General features: G+C 43.0%; 2 protein-coding genes across 2 annotated transcripts; one reads left to right on the top strand and one right to left on the bottom strand.

Moving 5' to 3' along the window:
- Positions 1-2,139: 2,139 nt before the first annotated feature.
- On the bottom strand, positions 2,140-6,979 carry shpk (sedoheptulokinase; the record flags this gene model as incomplete). The annotated part of the gene is made up of 7 exons (XM_084473620.1): positions 6,552-6,979; positions 6,316-6,457; positions 5,733-5,907; positions 4,811-4,963; positions 4,255-4,430; positions 3,288-3,488; positions 2,140-2,618 (listed from the first exon to the last, which is right to left on the bottom strand). Exons 1-7 carry the CDS (start codon positions 6,687-6,689, stop codon positions 2,140-2,142), a joined length of 1,464 nt encoding a protein of 487 aa, XP_084329746.1. The 5' UTR covers positions 6,690-6,979.
- Positions 6,980-8,241: 1,262 nt separating this feature from the next.
- On the top strand, positions 8,242-10,418 carry LOC311354524 (E3 ubiquitin-protein ligase TRIM35-like). The gene is made up of 2 exons (XM_084474324.1): positions 8,242-8,380; positions 8,780-10,418. Exon 2 carries the CDS (start codon positions 8,885-8,887, stop codon positions 10,298-10,300), a length of 1,416 nt encoding a protein of 471 aa, XP_084330450.1. The 5' UTR covers positions 8,242-8,380; positions 8,780-8,884; the 3' UTR covers positions 10,301-10,418.
- The last annotated feature ends 2,082 nt before the right edge of the window (positions 10,419-12,500 follow it).

The following is a 12,500-nucleotide window of genomic DNA, read 5'->3' as shown; positions in this document are numbered from 1 at the left end:
TCAACCTTATATATAGGCCTTAAGACAATAAAAACATTACAAATCTAAAATGATTCACGTTGTGCTTATTCTTGATAGTTAAGCATAAGTATTTTAAGTGCCTTTTTTTTTTTTTCTTTTTAAAGGAAATTGCCACGACAATTGTTTAATATTATTGCCAGTTGGTGCGTTCATGTCCAATTCACTTTTAGTTTCCTGCTTGGACGATCCGATTGGACAGCTTGCTGTGTAAAAAGAGACATGTTTTCTGTTTGGCGGTTCTGGTTAGTAATGATTTGTGGCGTTTCAGCTTGAGAGGAAGGAGTGCTTGACGAGCTGATTTCCGGGTTGACTTCCTGTGTGGAGAATAAGGCCACCGGTACAACACTCTCTATAACCCTGAGCTTGGTTACCTCAGCCCTGCATTCTTTTTCTGTCCAAGAATACAGATACTACTCTTATTACAGTAACATTGAGGATGATTAAGTATGACGACTCACGTTGTTTTAGCTTGCAGCGTGCAGTATCACTGAATTGAAATTATTTTTGTTATTGACAAAAGAAACAACACATGATACAGAGGAAAAATCATTTTTTTAATTAAATCTCTTAGATTCAATGAATACTGATGCAGTATGATGAATATTGGCATTATTGATAACACAAGTACAATGCGTTAAAATATTATATTTCTTAACGTTCCATATTCCATATATTAGTATATCTACTATTTATCCTCTAACACACTCATTGTATAATTTGAGGTTAACATACAACATGATGAGAAGAATCATAATGTAAAGATTAAACTGAATTATTGCACTTTTATGTGTATCACATTTTCACATTTGTATAATCACATCTCTTACCTTTAAAAGTCTACATGGGGATGGAAACAAAAATACTACACGTCATGCTTGATGCAGAAATGCAGTGCATAGATTTAGGTTAGAAAGGGTAATGATAGCCTAGCAAAAGCCGGATTTTACATCAAGTTAAAGAAAAGGAAGTAAAAAAAATACAATCAGATCAAATCAGGATTGCATGAGACTTTTGCAGATTTCACACAATGTGATGGAAAAATGTACATGTTGTTTCATTTTATAACTCAGGCCTTGTTCTTTCCTTTCGCGTATTCTCTTGCCATCCTGCCTTTTCCCAGAGTCGACTATTCAGTGACCTTTGTGCTTGATTCAGCCACCTCACATGTGAGCGATGTCGTCAAAATGTTATCCCTTGTGCTGTGGTCAGCTGTCCCACCTTCCTCTTCAGAATCAATACCCTTGTGCTCTGGTCAGCTGTCCCACCTTCCCTTCCCTATGGGTCGCCGTCCCTACCTTCCTTAGAGTCAACCAATAGTGTTAACCTTCATACTTGGGTAAACTGGTCACAAGGGCGAAGACACTCTTAGGCACTCTTCTGCTGGATGAGAACACAGGCAACTCTGTGTTTTGGGCAAACATTACTTGATTTGATTTTTGACATCTGCAATATGGGGAGGATCTGAAACGGTGTAAATAACTCTGTCAAACTAAACTGGACTCACTCTGCTAGAGAGGATTCTAATGTATGCATGCATTAAACCTAGGATAATTGCTTTCCAGACACAATATCTGTTAAAGGAAATTGCCACAACAACCACAACCACATTACACAGAGGAAGTAGAGTAGTTTAACTGAATAGAAAGCATTTAAAAAAAAAAAAAGGCATTGAAAGGTTAGTGAATTAGTTTGAGATCTTCTGCCTTCTGACACGGATACACCATCACATTCTCGGCTTAATCAGAGATTCGCTTTGCAGGAGTATCAAAGAAAAGCAATGCTGCAGTGGAATAAGGCATACTCATAAGGAGCAGACTGAACCATAAGTCAGGAACAGGAACTGGTAGGAAAAACTAGAAAGGGTTAAGAAGTAGAGAAGGACCATCGCACCATCATCATCGGACCAGAGGGACAGAATTCAGCAATTAGCAGCCAATAGTTCACCAAACCACACCACAGCAATACCTTTAAAGGACACTGGTCCTACTGGTCCTACTGGTCCAGCTACCCTTCCCTTTAACCCCAGCGCTGGTCAGATCAGATCCTAACAAACAAAGCAAGCGTTCGTTTTTTCTTTCAGCAAAAAAAACCGTAGCGGCCCGCACCTCGCTCAGAGTCTCAGAGTCTCTCGCAGACGACCATGGCCGCGCCCACGGCGGCGTCGGCGGCGTCGGCGGCGGCGTCGCGGCGGCGCTCCAGGGGCAGCGGGGCCAGGGCCCGCTCCGCCTCCTCCCACAGCGCCGGGTTCCGGGAGAGGGCGCTGCCGCAGCCCAGCACCCGCCGCACGCCGGCCTGGCGCAGCCGCGCGGCGGGCATCATGGAGGTGAGGTTGTCCACGACGCCGCGGCACAGCGCCCGGGTCACGTGGCCCAGGGAGAGGTTGCCGGCGGCGGCGTTGGCCACGGAGCCCCGGAGCTGCGGGCGGTGCCTCTCGCCCAGCAGGGTGGGGCTCACCGTCAGGTCGCCGGGCGGCCGGCTCAGGGCGAGGCCGTTCAGCGTGGCGTACAGAGAGGAGGGGTCGCCGCCGCCGCCGCCGCCGCCGCCGCCGCCGCCGCCGCCGCCGCCGCCGCCGCCGCCGCCGCCGCCGCCCTCCACGCCTGCAGACGACGGAGCGCGGGGGTTAACCACCGGGCGGTGCTACAGGGTGCAAAAGCTAATTCTTCTTTCTTTTTTAAAGATTTATTTTTGCATTTTTATGCTTTACGATAGAGTAGGGCCGGGGCGATTAATCGAATTTTGATCGCGATTTCAATTTCAGAGTGAAACGATCACCAAATGAACATAATCGAGTTGAAACGATTTAATAAAAAAAACAGCTGGATTCATATCTGGACATTATTTTCTATTTGACCATTTTGTGTATATTTTTTAAAGGGGAAATTTCAAAGTTCTCATTTACAAAGTGTTTTTTTTGGAGAGAAATTATGAATAAATGCATCATGTTTTCAAACTCAAAAATAATCATTTGAATAATCGAGATAGAGTGAGATAGACAGGAAGGTCTGGGAACTAGAGAGGGGAGGACACGCAGCAACGGACCACCGGGAGGGAATCGAACCCGGGTCGCTGCGATCAGGACTTTATGAGTCTTAATGATGACCGTGAAAAGCAATTCTAACAAAGTAATAAAACACACACACACACACACACACACACACACACACACACACACACACACACACACACACACACACACACACACACACACACACACACACACACACACACACACACACACACACACACACACACACACACACACACACCAAGGTCCTTCATCCATGAGCTGAGCATCCCCACGAACGTCGCCAGGGCGTTGCCGCCGTTGAGCGACGCCGCCACTGCCAGGTACGAATCCTCAAAGTACGGGAGGAAGGCGACGGGGGAGCCGGGCTCAGGGGCCGCGGGGGGGCTGAACCCCTCCGGCAGGGCGTGGCTCAGCTGGGCCGAGGTGCCGATGTTGAGCACTGGGGGAGGAGGAGACCAGACGGAACCGGTTAAGATAAGAACCAAACTACCGGACGTCATCACCGCCGCCGCCGCCACACTGGAACCGAGACGAAGGCCTTTGAAGTAGGGCCGGGCGGTTAATCGAATTTTGATCGCGATTTCGATTTCAGAGTGAAACGATCACCAAACTAATTTAATCGAGTTGAAACGATTTGAAAAAAAATATATATATATATATTTTTTTTATAGAAATTGCAGAACAGCTGGATTCATATCTGGACTTTATTTTCTATTTGACCATTTTGTGTATATTTTTTTATGGAAAAAAATCTTAATCACGATTATTTTGGTCAATATTGAAATCTCGATTATTCAAACGATTATTTTTGAGTTTGAAAACATGATGCATTTAATCATAATTTCTCTCCAAAAAAAAACACTTTGTAAATGAGAACTTCGAAATTTCCCCTTAAAAAATATACACAGAATGGTCAAATAGAAAATAAAGTCCAGATATGAATCCAGCTGTTCTGCAATTTCTATTAAAAAAAATATATATATATATATATATTTTTTTATATATATTAAAAAAAAAATTATATATATATTTTTTTTTTCTTCCAAATCGTTTCAACTCGATTATCTTAGTTTGGTGATCGTTTCACTCTGAAATCGAAATCGCGATCAAAATTCGATGAATCGCCCGGCCCTAACGGAGGCGTCTGCTGAATCCCTGGCGGTGAGGCAGCGGGGGGGGCTCCGGCGGGGGGGGGGGCCGTTTACCTGCGTCTGTCGGGGACGCCATGCAGGGGTACACAGAGCACTGGAAGTCCCCCAGAGCGGCCCCCACCGGCGTGTGGGCGGGAACGCCATGCCAGTCAGAGACGGTGTGCCCCGCCGCGGCGCCCGCCGCCACGCAGTCAGGGAGCAGGCCCACAGGGAAGCCCGCCGCGGATAGGCTGAAGCATGCCCACGCAGAGACACACACACACACACACACACACATGCACGTTAGTCTGCACAACTCACACAGAGGCACCGTGATTTAAAACATGGGAGTGTGTGTGAGCGAGCGAGTGAGTGAGTGAGTGAGTGAGTGCGAGTGAGTGAGTGAGCGAGTGAGTTTGTCTATGTAGACATGCACGAAGATATGTAGATTTGCAAATACATAAAGCAGTTGCTGTTAAAAAATACATAACATATATTATGCAGAACGCCAATTACCGGATTCATGCATTAAAGCGTTTTTAAACATGTGACCAACGCAACCATGCAAATTCACAAATGAACCCACACCACCACCACCACCGCCATGCAACAACAACCTAAACAAGCGTACATGCTCGTGTTCCACTGGCTGCTGGTGGTGTTGAAGAAGCCCCAGCTGGCCGCGTTGTGGGGGCTCATCACGCAGCGGTCCAGGCCACACAGCATGGACACCACGTAGTCCTGCACCGTCCCCGCCGCGCTGAAGGACGAGAGGAACTCCGGCCTGCGCTCCAAAGCAACAACACATTTACCGGAGAACAGGAGGGCGGGAATAAGATAACGTAGGCCTGGGCGATACGGCTGAGAGGCATATCACGATATAACTTGATCATATTGATCGATATCGATAACTATTGATAATTGTAATGACCTAAAAAGACTAGAAATTACCATGCTGGATTTAAACACTTCTGTTTAACACTTAATATGACCGTCCACTGTCCTTCATTGATAAATACTCCAATGTCGACACAACAATGAAAAACACTCAAATATTGTGAATAAGTATGGAACCGTGTTTTGAGCAACAAACCCAGCTGCTAGATTCGGTGGTCCAGTCTCTTATCGATATATATTGAACATGTTTTATATTGATATTGATCAAAAGTCTATCACGATACAATAATTTATTGTTTTATTGCCCAGGCCTAAGATAACGCCGATATATATATATATGAATGAATTATCACTATGGCTGAAGACCATTGAGAGATGAGGTGATCATTTGTTAAGTTTGCTGCATGTGTCTTCAGAAATCCACATATTATTAGGTTGATTTTCATTGACAATCTTCAAATGCAGTGCACTGAATCGTGCCATTCAACAAAGAACAATCCTCACTGTTGTGAACGCACTAACTGTGAATCACATAAATGTAATGTATATAAAGTGATGTCATTTTCCAGTGTCCAGACGATGAAGTGATGCGTCACGGACGAACGCGAAGGACCCTTAGTGGCTCCTCCTGTGGATCCTCCTGTGTTGTGACTGACCTGTTCCTCAGGTACCAGAAGATGGTGGCACAGCCGAAGCCGGTGGCCACGGCCAGGTGTGAGTCGGGGGCTGGGAGCGAGGACAGGAAGTCAGCGCTGCAGCGGCCGTCCTGCCAGGTGACTAACTGACTGGCGTCCTTCACCACGAAGGAGTCTCCGTTCTGCCAATCACAGCCTGGGAAGCACAAAGGGAACAGGCAGCATGTTTTAATTACCTTCACAGTAAAATATAAGTATATAAAAAGTAATGTTTCTACTTAATTAACTTATTAACTTAATGTTTAATATAATTTATTGTATGTATGTATGTATGTATGTATGTACACTGTATGTATGTACACACACACATATACACACACACACACACATACAAATATAATAATACATAATATAATATGGCTTTATATAGCCGTTAGATTATTCCATTGATTATCAAGAGTTGATCGTGTAGACATTCATAATCATCAATTTCATAATCATTATAGTGTTCAGCTGAGTTCACTGGCTCTTTAAATAACCAATGTCAACAGTGTGGCTTGCTCTGCAACCACACTGATAAAGACATTTAAATAACACTTCTTACCAGTCTTTGATTTCCAGAACAAAACGCCATGCATTTGTCCTGACACCCCTATTCGGCTGACATTGAGAAGTTTTTCTCTGGGCAGGAGGGCGATGCATTTGTTAAGAGTTGATATTATTATGCCAGTATCCTGTTCGTGGGTCTGTGTGGAGGGCAAATACACTCATGAACAGCTCGTAGTAGACATACAATTGGAATGACGGATGCCTGGAGGGAGGGTATATGCTTTTGTTTACCTGTAATCCACTACTGTCGACAAGGTCTGCGGCAGTCGGCAAAGAGTAACATGCGGCAATCGCTTTGGACCGCTGTTCAAGTAGCACCGCTTTAACCGATGTAGTTCCCACGTCTATACCCAAAACATATTTACCCATTCTGCTTCAGTTTTGTTGAATATAGCGCGTCAATTTGGCCCAGCAGAGATACGGAAGTGGTAGAAACTTCCCTCTAAATATATTAATAAAAAATCAAGATGTGATTGCTCTTAATTCAAAGCAATAAAGAGCAACATGCTCTATAACCAAGGCAATGTAAAATATGTAAACGAAGCAGGTGGCTGTTATCTAAGTCACCTATTGACGTAACTATATGCACATGTCGGTGTGCTATAAAAATATTCTAAACCACATTAATTACTGACTCTTAATTAGCAGATATCCGCAGTTCTGTCAGATATCAGATATCCGCAGTTTACACTTTCATGAACCACGTGACGATCCAGTGTGTTGAACTTCCGTTGTCGTCCTCTCTCTGAACTACGGTGGCCGAGAAGGGTCTGGGCAGGGGCGGACGCGAATCTTTCTCTCCTCCGATTGGTTATTAGATTTGGCGGCAGGCTCTCCTCCGATTGGTTATTTGATTTAGTGGCTGTCGGCTAGTCTACCACCAACAGTGGTAAACAAACTCGACCCAACAGTGATAAGTGCGTTCCGTCAGAATTGATTTTCACATTTTCATAGCCTGTTTAGCTAGTCATAGCTGTTTGGGGGACTTTTGTGATGAGAGAGAGAAGCAAGTGCTAGTGATGGTGTTTTTGTTTTTTTTAATAAGTAGATGAAACTAAAAACAGTTGCAATTCGATAAGCAGAGGTTAAACACCAGTGTTTAAAAACAGAAGCAGATACATATGTTGGTTGTTGGTTTCAGTGGGTGCTGTTCATTCCTGTCTGTGTGTTAGTCTCTACCCTCACTGTTTTGGACCTGTCTGTTCATACGTATTCAGGGTATAGAAAGGTGTTAGGGGTTGATTCCAGGGTTCAGAGTTACAGATGAAATCACTGAGATAGAACATAATAAACAATGAATTGTGATTATTCAGATCACTGTGATTCCATTCCTGTTAACCAACTAAAAGTTATTTCTTACGATAAACACGTGTCGGCCTGTTCTATGACTCGTGTCTTTGTGTCCTAACGCGTACAACAGGAAACCTTCTTCACACACTGGACTCACAACCATCGTCTTCATCGGCTGAGGAAGTCATCGGTCTCCATAGCGACCGGCTTGTTTCTCTGCTCACTTCAATAAAGATCATAAAGGACTCTTAATGAACGAGACATTTATTTACATTATACAATAAATGAACATTTAGTGTTATGGGTTAGATTTTTGAATTCTGTTTGAAAATATAATGTTTTAAATCAATCAATGAAGTCTGGGCTACAAAGAAAACGGTCAAATGAAGAGATGACCGAATAGAAAACTGTAACGGACCACTGATTAATCAAGGGTTGATGTTTTAATGATGTTCTAAAATTAAAAACAGTATCCCTGAAGTCAACATTAGTTCTTAATTTCCATTCTAACTTTGAAATGTCTCAGAGCTTTCAGATCGGGCACATTGATCAGATCTGTTAACGATTAACCTGTAATCAGACTCTGATCAGATCTGTTAACGATTAACCTGTAATCAGAGTTAAACAGTCGTGGAGTTGTTCTTCTTCAGGGTGAGAAGCCTTAGGTTGAAGAGGAATGACTTGAGCTGAGTGTTAGGAAGCCCACAGGGATCTTTTGCAGTAAGCAGAACTGTTTTGTCAGTGGACCGACGATCAACACATGAACCAAAGTGAGTAAAGTTATGTCATTGGTATTATTTATAGCCTCATATTCCAGGCAAGCTAATGTGTATTCAGTTTAGATAAAGTTAGAGAAGATGACCGTGTATACACATTACATATTAACTTTAGTATTCTGGGATATATTAAAGAACGCATATTACAAGATAACTTTAGTATTCTGGGTTATATTACCATAGAAGGTAACATTTGGCTCAGTAGATTCCTATTCGTTGTTAAGATTAATTTGCCGATGGTAGATAGTATTCATTAGAGATGATTGTAACGTAAAGGCCAATGCAGCCTGTTCTAGCATTAATGAGGAAACTACACATTTAATTCACACCTCTCTTTATTGTATGATGAGTTATCGTTGTCGGGTTATGTTGATAAATGTTTCTCTTTTCTAGACCTCCTGAATCTGTAGGGTACAGACCACCTCTGGACTTTATTAACAAAGAGTTCAGAACTAAGGAACGCATCCGGAGTCACTTCCTGTTTATACCTCCGCTAAAATGGCTGAAGAAAACCCTCCTCTCAAACATTACCTGACTTGCAGCGTGTGCACTGAGGTCTTCAAGGACCCGGTGTCTCTGGGCTGTCACCACAGCTTCTGTTCCAGATGTCTCCAGGACTTCTGGGCCCAAGCTGAGAACAAGAACTGTCCCGTCTGTAAGAGGAAATCCTCAAAGGATGTAGTCGTTAACTTTTCCATGAAGGAGCTTGCTGACTCCTACACTAGAAGACAGAGGTCTGACCCCTCTGATGGGGCCCAGGCAGTCTGCACTAAGCACTTAAAGGATATCAAGTGGTTCTGTAAGGAGGAGCAGAGAACGGTGTGTCATGTGTGTGAGTTTCCTCACCACCAGGGTCACACGGTGGTTCCTCTAGAGGAACAAGTCCAGGAGCTGAAGCAGCAGCTGAGACCTGACCTCACAGCTCTACAGGACAGGAGGAGGAGACACCAGGAGCTGGAGGAGACGTATGAGGCCATGGTTCTTCACCTCACGGGACAGCGGGAGAAGACAGAGAGGCGGATCAGAGCAGAGTTTAAAAAGCTTCAGCAGTTCCTGAGCGAGGAAGAGGAGGCCAGAGTGGCGGCCCTGAGAGAGGAAGAGGAGCAGAAGAGGAAGAGGATCCTCCTGGAGAGGAAGACCCTTGAGGAGCAGATCCGGTCTCTCTCAGAGGGTCTCTCGGCTGTAGAGGCAGACCTGCAGAAGGACGGCGCGGCGTTCCTCAGCGCTTCCACGCGCTCCCGGACCCGTGCCAGAACCCTGCTCTCCGGTTCTGATCCCCAGCTGCTTCCTGGAGCGCTGCTGGACGAGGCCAAACACCTGGGAAACCTGGCCCACAGAGTCTGGGAGGAGATGGGGCGGAGGACCACCTTCAGCCCCGTTATTCTGGACCCAAACACTGCATCACGCTGGTACTCTCTGTCTGATGATCTGACCAGCGTGAGACGTAGCGATGTAATCCAGAAGGTTCCTGACAACCCAGAGAGGTTCACTAAGAACGCTAATGTTCTGGGTTCTGAGGGCTTCAGCTCAGGGGAACACTGCTGGGAGGTGGAGGTGGGAGACCTTCCTATCTGGAGAATAGGTGTTGCTAAAGAGTCAGTGGACAGGAAAGGAAAGCGTACTGCTTCACCACGTAATGGAATCTGGTGTTTATTCCATGACAGTGGAGAGTACGCTCTGGGTACTGGTGAAACCCTGACATTGAAGAGGACTCCAGAGAGGATCAGAGTCCAGCTGGACTATGATGGAGGGGAGGTGTCCTTCTACGACCCTGAAGACATGACTCTCATCTACACCTATCAACACACTTTCACTGACAACATCTTCCCTTGGTTTAGTGTTGGAGCAGCAGGTGAAGCCCGGACCAGAGATGTTAGAGTGTGTGGTGTCTCCTCACACACTCAGCTAGATTGACCTGCTTCCTGTGTGTGTGTGTGTGTGTGTGTGTGTGTGTGTGTGTGTGTGTCCCTACATCTTGTCATGTAACTTTGCCAGTTCTGTTTGCGTGTTAGAGTCTCAGTGTATATATATAATATAATATATAATATATATATATATATATATATATATATATATAGATATATAATATAATATATATATATATACATACACATATATACATATATATAATATATTATATATATTATATTATATATATACATATATATATACATACATACATACATATATATAATATATATATAATATTATTATTATTATTATAACCGGAGTCTCGCGTTCCTTTCACTGATGTTTAACGTCTCACTAGTCATCGACCAACACCTCGAGACACCGTAGACGTGGTGACGTCATCACACCGTAGACGCGGTGACGTCAACACACCGTAGACGCGGTGACGTCATCACAGCGTAGAACTAAAATACGGACATGAAGTTACCTTAACACACATACAATCATCAAAGAGCACATAAATCCTTCACGGCAGATGAAATGAAACAAAAACACAATACTGACCACTTTGCCTGCTTGTAAACCAAAGGAGTTAACTTCAATCTTACTTTAAGAAATCTTAAATATGAAAACTTAGCAAATAAAAACATGGCTTGTCCTTAGCTGCACCCGCTTAGCTTCTGGTAGCTTCCGGGTAATAATCAAAGAGTAACAAAGAAACAAATCAACATGTACATTACAACAAAATAATACGAGTCCACCTTGTGGTCAATGAGTAGAATTACACATAGTCCACAGAGCAAGAAAACACTGAAAAACACTATATATATATATATATATATATATATATATATATATATATATAGTATCATAGTATCATATGTGAATAAATATATTGGTATATATATAAGTATAGTATAATGTATTGTATATTTTTTGCCTGAAATGCATTGCATCTTGAGTGAGATAGCAATGTTATTAATTTGATCTTAAAATGCACCGTATGTTAATGAAAGACATGTTTTAAATAAAAGAGACATTGAACTTTAAAGTCTATTATTCATCACTCATCTGCCATCATTTATTTGAATTAAACTATTTTGAAATATTTTCTCTGCAAAATGTAAGTATGCGATTAATTTAGATTAATTAATCACAGAGCCTGTAATTAATTAGATTATTTTTTTCGCTTGCCAGCCCTAATTGGTGTGTATATGTATAGTATCACAAAAGGGCTCAGTGCAGCCTGTGGGTCGTTAACAGTGAAGGATGTGTTTTCTCGTTAACTGGTATAAATGGATTCTGCACGTTAAATGTTGATAACGAGGGTCTGTAATAGAAACACACACACAAACCAATGATATTGTTAACACAACTCAGTCTGCTGACACAAAACCTACACAAGAATCACATGTGGAAATAATAATCGTCTAACAAACGGTGGGTTATGTAATTCTATTCCTCTTGGTTTCAGTGGGTGCTGTTCATTCCTGTCTGTGTGTTAGTCTCTAGCCTCACTGTTTGGGACCTGTCTGTTTATACGTATTCAGGGTATAGAAAGGTGTTAGGGGTTGATTCCAGGGTTCAGAGTTACAGATGAAATCAATGAGATAGAACATAATAAACAATGAATTGTGATTATTCAGATCACTGTGATTCCATTCCTGTTAAACAACTAAAAGTTATTTCTTACGATAAACACGTGTCGGCCTGTTCTATGACTCATGTCTTTGTGTCCTAACGCGTACAACAGGAAACCTTCTTCACACACTGGACTCACAACCATCGTCTTCATCGGCTGAGGAAGTCATCGGTCTCCATAGCGACCGGCTTGTTTCTCTGCTCACTTCCTGTTTCATGGTGCTTCTGACTGGCCCTCCTTTGACCACACAGAGAATAATATACATCAAACACATGAAGCTCATGATCCAATATTAGTTTATTATTACGCTAAACTCTTTATATATAAATTTATAGTATTTTTTTTATTATTATTATTATTTTTTAAATCCGAGGGCCCCCATTGGCTCAAGGCCCCTGTGCACTTGCACACTTGGCACAAGCCAGGATCCGTCCTTACCCACTGGGTCAGAGAACTCATAGGGTGACTAGAGTAAACTAAACTACTAACTAAACTAAACTCAGTGGCCGTTTGTGCTAACAATAAGACAATAAAGATCATAAAGGACTCTTAATGAACGAG

Source organism: Micromesistius poutassou (genome assembly GCF_964030765.1).
Source record: "Micromesistius poutassou genome assembly, chromosome: 10".
Classification (NCBI taxonomy): domain Eukaryota; kingdom Metazoa; phylum Chordata; class Actinopteri; order Gadiformes; family Gadidae; genus Micromesistius; species Micromesistius poutassou.
This window is presented reverse-complemented; position numbering and strand designations above follow the sequence as displayed.